Source organism: Paroedura picta, chromosome 10 (assembly GCF_049243985.1).
Source record: "Paroedura picta isolate Pp20150507F chromosome 10, Ppicta_v3.0, whole genome shotgun sequence".
In the NCBI taxonomy this organism is placed as follows: Eukaryota; Metazoa; Chordata; class Lepidosauria; order Squamata; family Gekkonidae; genus Paroedura; species Paroedura picta.
This window is the reverse complement of record NC_135378.1, coordinates 73349599-73366368: the sequence shown is the minus strand read 5'-3', so window position 1 is coordinate 73366368 and position 16770 is coordinate 73349599. Positions and strand designations below refer to the sequence as shown.

Here is a 16770-nt window from a genome sequence, read left to right as displayed (position 1 = left end):
CCCGGGGAGGACCACTGAATGTGCCCGAAAAAAGTTATTTTTATTTTATATTTTTTTAATCTTGGGCTTTCCAGAAGTGGCTAAATCAGCTCATTAGAAAAGAGGATGGAGTTGGTACAGGAGCAGTTCCGAAGCAAAATCTACAGAACATCTTCTACTACTTTTCATGGATCAAGGTACACCTGAAGGTTCATGCACAGGTACTTCCAGATGTTAACTACTCTCTTGCCTAGCATCTCTAAAATGAATTGTTTTGCCACTGGGCTGGCTGGCTTATGAGCTCAGTGCTGAAGACCAATGGAATAAGTTTGTCAGAGACTGTGGCTGTACATGAGAACACTAGAATTGCATGTTCAGCATCCCTACAGGCTACTTTCCAATGCAATGCTTACTGCAAAATCAGATTTGGCTTTTAGGCAGCGCAATTGCAAACGAGCCAAAAGATGGGTTGTCATTTTCAGCTCTGAAAATATTTAGAATTATTGGAATGAAATAAATACGTTTTGGGCCAACAAGTAGGGGACACAGCAATTCCTACGAGTCCTGACAAACAGAGGTGTTCATGCAAATGACACACACATACAAAGACCATTGTAGACAGATTGCCTTTAAGAAACTGCCCTTCCAGAATTGCCTAGGACCTCAATGTTGTTCTGAATTGTTGTTGATGGCATAGAAATCTTATTTAGAATGGGCTTTACATATAGTGAAGCCCCACTGCCACGTTCTTTTTACCACTCTCAGGTATGGCTCAAGTGATAATAGTTGCATTAGAGTTGTTCTTAGGGATGTCAGCTAAGGGTTCCAAGAGATTTTGGGGGGTCGGGCCTTGAAAGAGTGGAATGGGGGGGGGGAGACATCAGCATAGTATAATGCCATAGAGTCCATGCTTCAAAAGCAGCCATTTTCTCTGTAGTTTGGAGATCTGCTTTGATTCCAAGAGACGTCCAGGACTACCTGGGGGATGGCAACCTTAGCAGTTCTTGGTGAAGAACTGAGAGAAGAAAGAAGACAAGGCCAAATGTTAATAGTGCAGTGGGAAAGGGAGAATTTATCTTATGAATATGAAAAAAGAAGGATACTAAAAAACGATTTGATAAATTTTTCCTTTCCCACAGCAACATGGGCATTTGACCTTGCCTTCTTTCATCTTAGTGACTGGTGCAGCCCTCTTGTTTTCCTTAGAAACTGAGAGAATCGTGTGTCTTTTCCTATACTATCTGGCTCACAGTAGAAATAGTATGACAGAAAAATGGCAGTGTGAGAGAAAACCTTTTATCCTGCTTCAGTTTTCATGATTTAAGAGCCACTTAAACTAATAATTCAAAAATGAAGATCATTCTATGTGTTGGGAGAAAAAAAGAAAAGAAGTAAATGTGCATGATGCAATGCATCAAGAGTGGCACTATCAGATTTTCCACAGTGCGTTCATAAATCAGTTATTTAGTTTCAGGCTCTCAGTTAACTGGAACCCCCACTTTAACAAAATGAATAGTATCATTGCCTACACTAGTTAACCACTGTTAATCCAGCAGTTAGAAGCTGTGTTTCTGGACAGAAAGGGGAGTGGCCTGATCACAATGAAGCGGCTGGCAATGTAATCTCTGAACTAAGGAAAGGAAAGTCTCCACTTTCCTTCTGCCATTTCATTATTCAGTCCTGCTGTAGAGAATTAGTCCTCTCCTCTGCTACCTGGTGATTTATTGCTGCCCTAAACCTGGTAAAGGACATGCTGATTTTTTTGTTCTTCCATTAACTGAGCTAATAATCTCCAGAGGGCTTTCCCCCTTCCCTATTGCTCAACCTACCTTGAAGACAGCATTCCAGATTTCTCCCTCAAACATGACTCAAGTAAATAGAATAGATGTGGAACTCAACTTGGAGGTAATCCTGGTTATTTTTTTTTTAATTCAGAGTTGGGGGTAGTGGTGCTCAAATGGCACTGGACAGTGATTGGGGAGTTCTTGCCACATAACAATGATTTATATTTTAAACATATGCCGGTAAGTTTCCACTTCCTGTCCATCGGCTACCTTATGGGTTGCAAAAATCTGAGGTGGACAGGACGGATGTGGGCTCCCATGTGGTAGTGGGAAGATTCAGGGCAACTAGCCTGGACCAAAAACCAGGCAGCCGCGCAGCTTAGTGTCCTCTGCGTGGTAACAGTCAAGATTACTCTTCTGATTTAAACTTCTGAAATACCACGCAAGAGGCTTTATAACATTCAAAAATAAACAAAACATTTATTTAACGTGGAGTGGGAAATCTCAGGTAAAATCAAGGATAAAATGTCAGAGGTGAATTAATAAGAATTCTAAGATAACAATATTTTCACAAACTACAGCTCACATATTTCCAGCAACTGAGAATCTTAAATTTTTCACACAGTCTAAGAATCTCTGTAATGAGAGGCTTTTGTTTTAAAGTTTCCTAAACACTGTAGTATACTGTCTTGAATATAAATAACTTTTCACGTTTTGGAAGGCAGAGATACACTACCAGGCACCCCAAATTCCTTCCCACTCCACTCTCAGAGTTATCTCCCTTCCAACTGGGCAGCAAATCATTTCTCTAACGAAAAGATCTGTCCCCAAATGGGGATTTTCACTGGTCCACCCACTTCTCCTTGACAATCCTCCCAGTCCTCAGTCAGTATGAAACTGTTAGAACTTCACTGTCCTCACCAGAGTTAAACTTTCTACAGTCAGGGCTAAACTCAAATTGAATTCTCTTCAACAGTCAGCTCCTGTCCTTCTGCTCAACTGACACTAACCAATCAAGTCCCTTTGAACAGCCTGTCCCTCAAAGCTCTCTAGCTCTGTGAAACATTAGCCCTTCACAGCCCATTACATGTTTATACAACACTGAAGAGCTTTTAAACTGCAGTCCGTCACAGTGGGCAGTAGTGAATTAAAAGGTAAGAATCACTGATATAGCTGCTGTGCATTTATCCATCCTGATCAAATGGTTTAAAAAAAAAGACTCCTTCCAGTGAAATTTTCATATCACAACATGAAGTATCTTTAGATTACAACTCTTCAAACCTGAGGCTACCTAATAAGAGTCCGATTGTCAATGAACAAATATAATTATAGCAGCACTGACAATGTATTTTAGAGTCAATAACACTCTTAATTTTGCTTTGTTTTTGCTAGTCTTTATAACTGTAAGACACTCAAAAGTACTTTTTTGCCCCAAAGAAACTGAAACTCCGGGTTTACAGCCCTGAGGAAGAGTCCTGCTCAGTTTGTGACTCACCCAATTGTACCCAGGCTTCCCGCATATATGCTGCCCCATGGTATGGCTAGAAACCAAAAAAGCTTTGATGAAGCTTAACCAAACTGAGCAGTACCTAGATGGGAAACTTCCTGGAAGGCTATGCATATGGTTGCCTACACCAGGTTGAGAAATTCTCTAGCAGAGAATCCTCAGTTATCCATACTGGAATGAATGAGTTACATTTTTATCATCCTCCCAAATAACTGGAAGTTAAAGAGCCTCTTGTGGCGCAGAGTGGTAAGGCGGCCGTCTGAAAGCTTTGCCCATGAGGCTGGGAGTTCAATCCCAGCAGCCGGCTCAAGGTTGACTCAACCTTCCATCCTTCCAAGGTCGGTAAAATGAGTACCCAGCTTGCTGGGGGGTAAACGGTAATGACCGGGGAAGGCACTGGGAAACCACCCTGTATTGAGTCTGCCATGAAAACGCTAGAGGGCGTCACCCCAAGGGTCAGACATGACTCGGTGCTTGCACAGGGGATACCTTTACCTTTACCTTTATTGGGGACTGACTTAGGATGCTGGAGTCGCTCCTAATTGCTTTCCTTCCTTCCAACTGTCCTTCGTTAATACATCACAATAAGGGCCTTTCAAACATGTAAGTAAAGTCCTGAACAAAGAATACATTCATCTCCAAATTATTATTAAAATAATCATGTAATCCTTCAGCTCGCCCTGTTATCTTTCATCTTTTCCTTTCCCCTCCCCCCCTTCACCACATTAAGGTATTCATACTCATTTGTATTTGGCCCTTTGTTCTTTTAACAGTGTTGGAAGGAGTCCACAGAGAAGCTCTATTAGACTAATCTCTAATCTGGGCATTTGATCTCCCTCCTGACTCCGAAAAAGAATGAGAAGGATTGTGGGGAGGGGATGAAACCATTAAGCAGAACTCTTCAGAACAGCTACTGCAAGAGATAAGTCTTGGACCTGCCAAATGTTAATTGGTGCCTGCTCTGACAGTAGTACAGATAGGTTTCACAGCCAATTAGCTTGCAGTCATCAATCTTTCCTGCTTGACAAAGTGAATTAGTATGTTGCGCAGTCTGGAACACGGCAGTTATTAGCAGGCTGGCTTGTGGATGATCCTTCCTGGAGCTCAGTGCCAGATTTCTAAGGAAGGATGAATCTCCAAAGGAATCTGAAATCCTTTGGCAGGGATCACCCCTATGTGGAGTAAAACTGGATTACTAAATGCTACAGCATATATTGAAAGGTGACACTTTCTCGATCACTTCCTGAGATGAGCCACCGCTGAAATTAAGTGATGCACATTAAGTTTAAATTAAATTGGTCAATAAGACAGCCTTGTAAATAGATCCATAAAAGTTATTATCTTATAAAATATACATTTTTCACTAGCTGTCCCGCCTTACACGTGGATTGTATTTATTTGATTTCATTTATATCCTGCTTTTCTCCCAAATGGGAACCCAAAGCAGCTTACATAAACCTCCTCTCCTCCATTTTAGTCTCACAACAACCCTGTGACGTAGGTTATGCTCAGAGTATGTGACTGGCCTAAGGTTACCCAGCAGTTTTCCATGGCATAATATGGAGTTAAAACTGGATCTCCCAGCCCTTAGTCCGATATTCTAACCCCTACACAAAATTGGCTTGTGCTTGAGTTAGCTAAACAAAGAAAAGAATCAAGTTTTGCAAAGTTTCTAATTTTCCATTTTTCCTTCCAAAGAAATCTCAAACGATTATAAAACAATTTTTATTTTTACAGATATGTTCCTTATTTTTTTCCATTTGCACATTCTGTCACTGTGTTCCTTTTGTTCCAACCTTTTTTTGTTCCCTCTATTACTAATTAGTTTGTTCCTCTAGCTGTAGCTTTATCCCATTTACATGCCATACACTGATTTTATATCACTTATATGCAGTGATAGGGGAACGTTCTCAGGAAACTAATGCAGTTTGTCTAAAGCACGGAGAAACCCAGATTTGTTTAATTAACATGGCACATTCATGAAATTCTGTAACATCCCAAATCTCTTGGCAGGATCAAAAGTGAGAGCTGCAACTCATGATGGGTCTCTCTGTGAAGGTTTTCTACACTAGCTGTTAAGACCCAGCGACATGCAGATGTTTGCTATGCTCATAACACGCACACTTACAATCTGCTAGTCATGACTAATCTCAGCTCCTAGCAAAGGTAATGAAGTCCCTAAGTACCACCATACATCTGCAGCATGACATGCCCCATTGCAAATACTCTTGTCACTGTGCAACAGCTGGTTGTTAGGATGTTCAGAAGAAAATAAGTTGATTTCTAACTGATTAATACCATGACTGTTAAAAAAACCAAAACACGAATTCACTAAAAGCCACCTTATTTTTAGATTAGATTATGATTCTTCCCCAAGGAAATAAGACAGCAAAGAAAGAAAAATAACAAAGATTTATTAAGAACGTCTATTAATTATTTTTTCTCCTGTTGTTTGTGGACAGTTTCACGGAAACTGTGATTTGTTCCAAACTTTGGTCTCAGAAATCAGACATCAAAAGGCTAATGACAAGTGTGATGGACCACACTATAAAAATAAGGTTCCAAGTGCTGAGGTAACAGTAATTGAAGGGTTAAAAATCTTCACTAGGCAGTGAGAGCCAGAGACTCTCTGAGTGTTCTAATTGGCCAGCAACAGCTGAGAGAGAGTTAATATGCTAGCTGTGTCATCTGTGCCATAGAGAGATTCTGATTCAGAGAGGAGTCTGGCAAATCCTTAGCTGACCATCTACTCTGAGGAGAAACTTTAGAGAATTGAGTATTTACTGAAAGCTAATGCACACAGTGACTGAACAAAGGGGGCAGATATTTGGTAATGGGAATGTGGGCAGTAAGGTTATACTCCCAATTCAGGCCAAATTGGAAGGCGAATTCTTTGAAGGAGAGTAGGAGGATCTCTGCCCAGTTAAAAAGAGGAAACGAGGTGTAAGGATTTGCTCACATTTGTGTGTGAGAAACAGCTTCAGACCCCTTAGTAGTAAATTGGTTACTGATATGTCTAGGATGGGAGAAAATGGTGGCACTAGTCAAAGGTGCTCACCTTCTAGAAGCTAGGGGTGTTCAGTGGAAAAAAAGATAAAAAATGGAAAACAGTTGTATTTTTGGACAAACACAGTAACAGAACCTCTTAGTTTAAAAAAAACTTAACATCTAAAAGAAAAGTCTATGAACATCTCAAAAGCCTGTAACAAACAACTTAAAGCAGTAAAACAACTGATTTCTATGAAAAATATTTTCCTCATTCCAATTACCCTATTCCTCTTTGTAAAACAAAAATTGTTTGTTTTCTGTTCTGACAAGGTTTTAGGAAAAGGAGCTCTTTCACCTTTCCAAAATGTTCCTGGGCTTAGTAAAGTCAAAATATCTGTCAGTGGCAGGGGTGGGACCTTAGGCTTAATTTTTTTTAACAATGAAGAAACCATGCTACAAGGGCTATCCGGACTGCGAGGGAATATTTCATTTTGGAGTGGGGAAGTGTGTAGGGGTCCATCACAACAACTATCATATTAATTATACGCTAAATGGCTTTTTGGAAACTGAAAATAATTTCTTGCATAGGGGAGAAAGAAAAATGAAAGAGAAAGCATCCTAATGCAGGGAGGAATTAGTATAATTAACAATTGAGTTCTCTACTAATCAGCATTCTGAAACTTCCCAACCACTGAGGGATTCTTCAACTGATACAAATTTTATAGCTATGTAGCAACCCACTGTGCATGTAATTTGCAGAATTTGCAGCAATAGCAGAACTTCAAAGACAGTTGTGGGCAGCAACCAATCTACCAATTCAAGCCCCACTAACTTCAATTTTACCTGTGTAGTACAGACCAGTTTTTATAGAAAAGCTTGTTCTTTGTCTTGGAATCAGGGCACAATCCATCCAAATAACTCCTGTTAGAATTACGTGTTCACTAGAAGCATTACGCTCACTAAGTTAAGAATGTGCTTAACTCTTCCATTGAGATGAAAAATGTTTAAAGAGGTGAACTCCGGCTGGGAATTTTCTGCTCTGCATATCATTCTCCTGTTCAAATCAAGGTGGATGCAACTTTGCTTTGTTTTGGCTGCAGTGCTGTGTGTTCGGTACACACACAATACTACTGCTTCCCTTGTGAGTTGAATGTCAAAACACTGTCAGTAGACTGAACCAAGTCTGAGATTTTGAGAATGATTTAGATTAGAAGTTGCTGTTTAGCAACATATTGTAAGAATAAAAACAACATTAGGATAGTGTTTGAAAATGATTTTGCTAGGCATGCCCTCATGCTTCTAATCATCTTCCAGTGATTCAGCCACTGAAGAATCTTGTCTGTCCTGAATAGGCAAAATTAGGGCTGCCAGCCTCCAGGTGGTACCTGAAGATCTTCTGGGATTGCGTCTGAGCTCTAGGCAATAGAAAACGGCCCCTTTGGAAGGTGGACTCTATGGCAGTGGTCCCCAACCTTTTTGAGGCTGGGGACCGGCAGGGCAACTGCCCGCCCTCGCATGCCATGCATGTGCAGCTGCGCCCGCGCATTGCGTGGGTGTGGCCGGGCCACGCGTGCACACATGCGCGGCTGAAATCTCACATGCATGGCACTTTTGCGCATGCGCGAAAGTGCCGCGCATGCGCGATTTCAGCCGTGCATCTGCAATGCGTGGGCGCGGCCCTGATTCCCTCTCCCCCCCTCCCGCAATAAAAAGCTTCCCGGGCCGCAAGCTTGCGGCCTTGGAAGTTTTTTACTGTGGGGGGGCAGGGAGAGGGAGCCGCGGCCCGCGCGTTGGGGACCACTGTTCTATGGCACTGAAGGCCCTCCCCTCCCCAAACCCTGACTTCACCACACTTCATCCCCCAAATCTCCAGGAGCTGATAACCCTAGGAAAGATCTTCTCTCCAAAATCTCTGCTGACACATTAGTCATTCAGAGTTATTTGATTTGTTTCAATGGCAATAACTTTTATCATAATTTGAACTAAATATTGTTAGGGATTTGATTTGTAAGCTGCTTAGGAAGCCAACTTGGTTCAAAACGGTAACAGAAAGCTAACCAATATATACACAGTGAATTGGTGACCCACTGGGTTTGCTCTCCAATCTTTCTTCATAAAAATAGAGCAGCAAAAAGACTTTTCAATTTCAATTTAAAAGGACTTCGCCTCTAGCAATGTATGATGTAACTTGGGGTTTTGTGGGGATTTTATTGTGTTTTAACAGTTTTATGTTGTAAACCGCCCTGAGACCTATTCGGAGAATGGCGGTCTAAAAATTTAATCATAATCATAATCATAATCATAATCATAATCATAATCATAATCATAATCATAATCATAATCATAATCATAATCATAATCATAATCATAATCATAGCAGTACAACCACTGTACTGGGCTATTGCTTCTTGCACAGATGGGTTCCTCACCCTATATATATTGTTTTCCCTAACTGTAGCAAGGTCACTTTCAAAAGATAGATAGCAAAGTCCTCTTCCATGTGTTTTTAATTGCTATTAAGTAAAACAGGGAAAGAAGATTAAAAGATGGATTATATTTTTTCCCTTTGTTCCTGCTTCTTATCAGATCACAGCATGCACACTCTTGCAACCATGAGGCATGAATGTTTCACTATATGCAGTCATAGCAGTAACACAACATCCAGGCTTTTAAAAAAAGTTTCAATATTGTATGTGAAAGCTGATTGCCTCAATGACAATATGCTGGAAAAGAGGGTGGTGGTGTTTGGGATGGATCCCAGCCCTGCATCCATAAATTCCACCCAGTGTTTGCCTTAGTGATAACAGTTAGAATATTGCTGAGTTTTCATCTCTTGCCAAGGGAGCAAAAGAATGAAACTAAACTGCCTGTAGCTCTGCCTAGCGGGGCCGTTCTAATTGACTCTGAAGTCATTAATCAGTTCCCAATCAATCTATTCTACCAGCAGCAGGCAGTTAGATCTCCATTACCTCCCATTTATCATGCCATTGCCTAATTCACTGCACCATTAGCCACAGATTAGACTTCAGTTAGGATAACTGTGTCAAACACCCCCCTCCCCTCCCCCACTCACCTCAGCCACTGGGATACCTTCAGGTGGACGGCACTGGAGGAGGACTTCCTGTTCCAAGGACACCTCCTTCCCCAGGGGCTCCTGCTCAAAAGTCTTTCGTAGATCTGAAGCGGAAAAGACCAGAAGTGTTTAATGATAGCTGTACTATAGAACTTGAAAAATCCCTTTATGTATACTGACAGGGGTTTGGAAAGAGAGCTGCCTTGGTTCTGCAAAACTTCTAGCCATACATCCCTTTCGGGCCCCTGTCCCTGAGAGTTGATCTAGCCTAGAGTTGCCAGGAACTGGCATAAGGAATATGAGTGGGGATAGACTCATAGATATATTCTAGCAGCAGCATCACATAATTTCTGGGGGAACGCACAGGTAGTTCTAGGAATTGCCAGAAACTTTGTGCTAAAAACATAGAGTTTGCAGTGATTCCTAGAGCCACCCTATGTCAGCTTTATCTTTTTTTCACAGCAGTAACATGTTGTCCCCCTCCTCCAAGTGGCATGGTGCCAACATCACAAGGTTTTTTTTCTGCCACCACTGCTCATAATTGAAGCACGTAATGGGAGGGCGGTGTCATGATTTTCCTGCATCCTCATCAGGAAGATGGGGGTCCTTGTCCTAGCAGTGTCAGTTGTGGTAGGCAAGCTTTGATTTCATTTCTATGTACAAGTAATGAACTTCATAGAAGCAAAGGAGCCATTGACTTGAAAGGAAGATGCTAAGGGTTAAACTAACAATTGGGAAAATGGCCCTTTTGGCTGTCTACATAACTGGTTTCTGATTTTTTTGGGGGGGGTACTTGGATCTGGAACTGGCTTTTATACTGTTAGATAACAAGATTTGTATGGACATTTCACCTTATTTTCCAAGACAACAGCTCTGAATGTCTGTTGATCAAATTTATATTGGTAACATAACTAGAAATACTTCTTAGCAGACTAAAGAGTCACTGATAGTGCTTCTTGGATCATCTGCTGTGATGGCGCAAGGCCATCTTGCTTTATTGGCATAAACCCATAATGTGCTGAGTGCAGGTTGATGGTTACATACCACTGTTAGCAAATAGGTGACCCAAGGGTTACTTGCAATTAGATTAGCTCAATGGCAAGCCACGGGAAGACTGAAGGAGAGTACAATATTTGTTTAGGTTCTTTATGCAATTTTGTTTTCTGCGGAATTAAAATTACATCATAGGAAGTTTAAACTATAAGATGTGTATCAAGTCCAAGATCATAATCTAGCAGAGTGATTCCACAAAGACCCTGAGAGGTTTTGGTTCTCTTTGCTTTATTACAGGGTTGCTTTATGCTTTATTACAGGTGGTACCTGGATATTTCCTTGAATGACATCTGATCTCCAGATAGAAGAGATCTGTTCCCCTGGAGAAAATGGCTGCTTTGGAGGGTGAACTCTATGGCATTTCCCCTTTCCTGTCCTTCTCCTTCCCAAACCTTGCCTTCTACAGGATCCATGTCCCTCCAAATATCTAGGAATTTCCCAAACTAGAGTTGGCAACCCTAATTACTACTACTACTACATCACACTACTGTTACTACTATTGTTCTATAGTCACAACTCTACTTGTAATACTAGTATTAGTAGAATTTAGAGTTGTTCACTCTTTGTGTGCTTCATTTGCCTAAACATGGCCAACATTTTTTTGAAAATAAAATTTGCTATCCACTTGTATTTGCAGTGGAGTTACTATGTTCACGTACATCTTGCTTTACACATTTATTTTTAGATTTTCTTTAAATAAACCATAAGGTGCTAAAAACTATCAAGTCACTTTCACATTTCACACCAAAATATTTGATTAACTTCATGGTGCTGAAATCTGGAATTAAGTCTTTAATTACAGCAATCGTAATATAGAGATGAAGAGCCTCTTGTGGCGCAGAGTGGTAAAGTGGTAAAGTGGTAAAGGAAACGACATGCTGTCTGAAGCCGTCTGACCATGAGGCTGGGAGTTCGGTCCCAGCAGCTGGCTCAAGGTTGACTCAGCTTTCCATCCTTCTGAGCTCGGTAAAATGAGTACCCAGCTTGCTGGGGGGTAAATGGTAATGACTGGGGAAGGCACTGGCAAACCACCCCGTATTGAGTCTGCCATGAAAACGCTAGAGGGCGTCACCCCAAGGGTCAGACATGACTTGGTGCTTGCACAGGGGATACCTTTACCTTTACCTTTAATATAGAGATACCGATATCAGTGCTGGTTTCGGTGGTTTTTATTTGTTAAGTGGTATGTGGATTTGAATTCAAGTGCAAAAGAGGTCCATGAAAAAACCCTATGCTCTTGAATGCAAATGGACTGCCAGGGAGAAATGTATAAGTTTACAATAGGATACAACTAGAGCAATTATTATTTATTTATTGTATGGCTGGGTACAGTGTAGCCAGGAGATCTTGTGATGGCAGGATTATCTGGCAGATGTGCAAGAGATGTTTGGAGGTGAGTTGCCATTGCATGCCTCCATGTCATGACCTTGGTTTTCCCTGGAGGTCTGCCATCCAAATAGTAACTAAGGTTGATCCTGCTTAGCTTTTGAGGCTTGTGGAGATCAGGCATACCTGGACTATCCAGGTCAGGGCAACCATAACAATAAATAGCTGAGAGATAATCAACTACAGCTATTCCTGAGACTGAAATGGTATGGGGGTAGAGGTTGCTCTGATGGTTGTAAATAGGAGCGCCATGGTCCTGAAGGCCTAGCTCCATACACCACCTCCCTACTGTATAGGCAGCAGGCATATTTTTGCCCACCCATAGAGATTTATGCATTCAACTAGTTTCCTGAATGCTCTGTGGGACTTGATGCCCTCCAATTATTTAGTTGATGAGCTAACATTGGCAACAATGATTATCAACTGCCATCAATGAGGTTGCACCTCCACCTCAAGCTGACCCCTTGGTATACTGGGAGCTACATGAGAAGACGTGAGAGCTGAGCCAGCTAGAGCAGGTCCGGAGGAAGGCATCAGGGCATCAATAACATCTTACAGCAGTGCTCTTCAACCTTCCTAATGCCACAACCCTTTAATACACTTCCTCATGATGTGGTGACCCCTAACCATGAAATTATGCAAGTGTTCTTTCACAGAAAGTAAACCAAAACTGACCAATGGCATGAAGATCCATTGTTCATGACTGTAGATAAATTGTTTTTTTCCCCTGGGGTTTCTCAATTCAGCTCTGCCTCTTGTCCCACCATGCCCATCTCGCTCTTTTCCGCTGTTCCAGACAGACGGATGCTCTATCTTGATCTACCGCTCAAGGCTGTTGTGTGGATGGCGCCCCCTGGCCAAGCTGCTTGCCCTGCCGTGACCCCTGTGAAAGGGCTGTTAGACCCCCAAAGGGGTCCCGACCTCCAGGTTGAGAACCACTGTCTTACAGGATGCTTATGAAGGCCTATTTGATGGCAGTGAAAACCATGAAGAAGGAGGACTTTGCAGCATCCACTAGCTCACACCCAGCCAAATTATTATTTTAAATAATTCCATCACTTACAACCCTGGATGAAGGGCACTCAAATTGTATACTATTGGCTCTTAACTGTGATGCTTTTCTGAGCCTTTTCACAAATAAAACTTGGCATCCACCATGACCTTCCTCAAAATGTTGAGAAGTAAATGAAGACCCCCTTCTTCCACCAGGCCTCTGGCTGAGACCAGGGCAGTCCATCATCTTCCCTCCACCTCCACTTTCAAATGATATTGTGTTGTATTTTACTATAATTCTTATAATTGTAACTGATAATTGTATTGAATAATTTTTATTGTTGTGAACTCCCCAGAGCCTATATGGAGAGGGGTGGTATACACATTTATTATTGTTATTATTATTGTTACATCCTACTTGGTCCACTGACAGTACTCTTAGCTACAGACCCTGACATAATGGACTGGAATGTCCTCAGTGCAGCCATTAGAGACTATCAAGTAAATAATGCCCCCTCCCCACATACAGACATAATTGTGTGTTTGCAAGGCAGCGAGTGCTTACATTCTGTCAGGTACCTCCTTTTGTGTATTTAGAGCTGTACTCAGCTAGATTATATATCCTTTGTGATCCAGACAGATAACCAGTTTAGCAACACAGACTGTTTACTCAGGCAGTGATGGCCAAGCCAAGAAAATGCATTAACGTAAGGAGAAATCTCCCCTAATTAACTTTGGGAATGTAAAGAGTGCAGAAAGCACAGGTAAATGAGAGATGGCACATAATCAGTTTATGTACAGGAAATATCTATTTAGAGAGTTAATAGAGTTATTTGATTAAGCTCTGGTCATTTTTTTGACACCCACAAGGAGGCTGTCATTCTCACTGTTTCCTTTCACATAGTCAAGGGTGCCTAATTTGAGCTCAGCCCTGTGCACCAGCCTGCATTTCCTATGTTGGCTCCCAAGGGAGCACACAAACGGTATCAAGTTGGTAGCCTAAAACAAGGCATATATTTTGCTCAGTTCTCCATACTACAGCCATTGCCCCACACAGCTTTCGTCCACAAGTTCCATAGGGTTTCCAGTTCCAGTTGGGGATGCAGATTCTCCCATCCTCAGCAGGACAGTGGGAGGGGGGAATGGCACCAAAATTTGGGGGACATCAGAAGACTCCTGGTAGTGACATCAGCATTTTGCTGGGGGATGATCTGGTATCCCTTCTTGTGCACACAAAAAGTGACATCAGTGCCTCGCTGGTAATAGTGCATTACAGGCAAGGGACTCCACCATTTGGTAAGTCTCTCCTGCCTCCACTGGTTGCCAGAGGGCACCTGGTAAGTTCCAATTATCCCCAGCTTATTTTTATTGATGGTCAAAGGAGAACCCTCCCTTTTCACAAATGGGCACCCGATCCAACTTGTTTTCTGTCCACTTTTTTTTGGGGGGGGGGGACATCCAAGTGGATGAGCTCGTTTGACAGCTTGTTCACTCTTTTGTGTCATTTTGGTGGTTTTGTTGCGAGGTTTTTCTTTGGATAAACATGGCTACTTGGAATTCCTAAATGTTCTTTCTGGAGTTCCATGTCTTCCCTCAAAATTGCCATTCCTGTCTCCAGTGGGCTACAATTATCACTGTATGGAGTGCAGTTGTATGCATCTAAAAATATTGTAGAGTTGCAAGTGCTACAGTTCTCTCCTTGCAGGCCTATGGACCTCTTCACAAAACAGTTTATGTGTTTGTTTCTTCAGAGCCTGCTCATGGGCTACCATACTCACATGTAACCTCCCCAGTGTTTTATGGATCCAAGAAAAACATGCTTGTTATGTTCAGATAACAGTGTAATGGAAGAAGTAAAACCCCATTTTGGCACTGGATGTACAGCTACAAAAAGCAGGCATGTGAGCCCCTAAAGTATTAGTAAACTATAAGCAAACCACACATCTAAGAGTACAGAGCTACAGGTGGCAAGGTCACAGCTAGTTCCTGTGAATTCCATTTTCATGTAGCTGAAATCCCCCAAGTAACAGCGAGGTTTAATTCTCCTTCAACAGCAGGACAAACAAAATAGATTCAGGTGGGTGTTATGTATGTGGGCATTCTATGACAGCAGACTGTATGCAAATGAAGGCTTGAAGTCTTCATGATTGTAGCCAATCAAGACTTTTAAAATGGACCAATGAAATGCACCCATTAAAGATCAAATAGGTTCTTTGGCGGGCAACCCAAGGTGTATATAAGTTCACGTGTGCCTATGTTTGTTGTTCTGAGTTTGGAGTTGGAGTCAGATTGAATAAAAGAGCTGTTTGTTTGCGAAGAACTGAGTGGTCTGTGCCTATCAAACCTGCAGACACTTCAGTGGGTACCTGTGTTGGTCTGAAACAACATAACAAAATTTGAATCCAATGGCACCTTTAGGACCAGCAAAGTTTAACTTTGTGTATAAGCTTTCATGTGCATGCACACTTCTTTGAAGTATGTCATACTTCTTTGAAGTACGCACACACACAAAAGCCAATACCCAGAATTCAACTTTATTGCCTTTAAAGGTGTCACTGGATTCAAACTTTGCTCAAATAAATAAAACTTATATATTGATCTGAAAAACTGTTCCCCCAACTTCAAACTCCAGAACGTCAGAGGGTGAATGATTAATTCAACAGAATATTCTTAAGGAAGTTATCAAGTATTTTTTTTAGTATGTGCACAGAATAGCATAATAAAACCTGAAAGAGAATTTATTGAATTTAATACATTCAAAACAGCATGAAATTCAAGTAACATAGAAGAGTTTGGGTGCCCAAATATGTTTGTATTGTTTTTGGCCCTATATGTGTCATATATTTTTTAAAATCTGTCTTTTTTCTGAGTTGGATGAATGCTCTTTTTAGCTCTGTATAGTCAACCTCAAAGGACAAGGAGTCTCAATGGGTTTTTTTTCTGGATGCCGTAGATAACAGATAACCCCATAACCTTAAGAAATAAAATGATGTTAACTGCTACTGAGCAATGACATCTCCTTTTTATTTTAGAGTATTTCCTTACACTTTTTTTTTCTTGAATCCAACACAGTCTGTGGGTTCAGGATTCATTTCTGTGCCATTTTTAACCCACTTTCCAAAAACACTTCCTGTTCAAATGCGTAGCCCATAAGGAATTCCTTTTGCAGCAAATGGCCACTTAATCTCATCCTGAGGTTTTACTATGATGGAAGTGAGTGGTGGGTAAAACTTAAGGGATATCCTTTATCATTTTCTGTGAAATGTGATAAGAGGCAGGTGAGATGCCTTCAAGGCAGTGTTAATGCAAGGGTGACTAATGAATAGGCATGAAAAACGGACACTTGCCAGCAAGGAATTAAATGTAAACCAGCAACATACAGAACAATGGAGCATTACTGTCAGAAAAAGATGGATTTCTGCCCTTGGTAGACCTTAAAGACTCCTTATTTCTCTCATATGCTCTTCTCAGTAATTCTAGCTAGGACTTTCCCTCTAAAACAAACATAGCAAGAGTCTATGGAAACAAAAAGGGCTTTTATATGCATTCCTTTCTGACTTGCAACTTTGATTTAATGCGAACGGGTGCTGTTTAATAAGTACTGCTTTCCACACATGATTTCAACAGAATAACGTTGATGTCTCTAAGGGTCTCTTAATAGAGGTCTGCACACATTCATTTACATGAACATTTAAAAAGTCAAGATGCCAAGATAGTGCAAAGGTACTATTTTGAAGTTTTATTTATACGGTTACCTATGACCTAGTTTTTCAGTCAAGGAATGGTTTGTCTTGGACAGCCAGGGTTACAGCTAGTCATCTAGCACTATGTGATGCCACAGAACAGCCTTTCTCAACTTTTTTTACCATTAAGAAACCCCTGAAACATTCGTCAGGCTTTGAGAAACCCCAGAAGTGGTGCGATCATGCAGAGTATGGTTGGGAAGCAGAGCTGTGGACATGCTTACCCAGTGCCCTTCCCCTTCCCACCCCTTCCAGGCCCATCAT

At 41.4% G+C, this 16770-nt stretch overlaps 1 protein-coding gene across 4 annotated transcripts in view; it reads right to left on the bottom strand.

The window, feature by feature from the left end:
* The window catches only part of UNC5C (unc-5 netrin receptor C), a 360728-nt gene that overhangs the window by 90328 nt on the left and 253630 nt on the right, over window positions 1-16770 (bottom strand). For all 4 annotated transcript variants that reach the window (XR_013224913.1, XR_013224914.1, XR_013224912.1 and 1 more), the window contains exon 4: window positions 9332-9435. Coding sequence is in view for 1 of the 4 variants with exons in the window: in XM_077300836.1 (XP_077156951.1) it covers window positions 9332-9435 (104 nt within the window). In the remaining 3 variants the exon portion in view is untranslated. The remainder of the gene's footprint in view (window positions 1-9331; window positions 9436-16770) is intronic.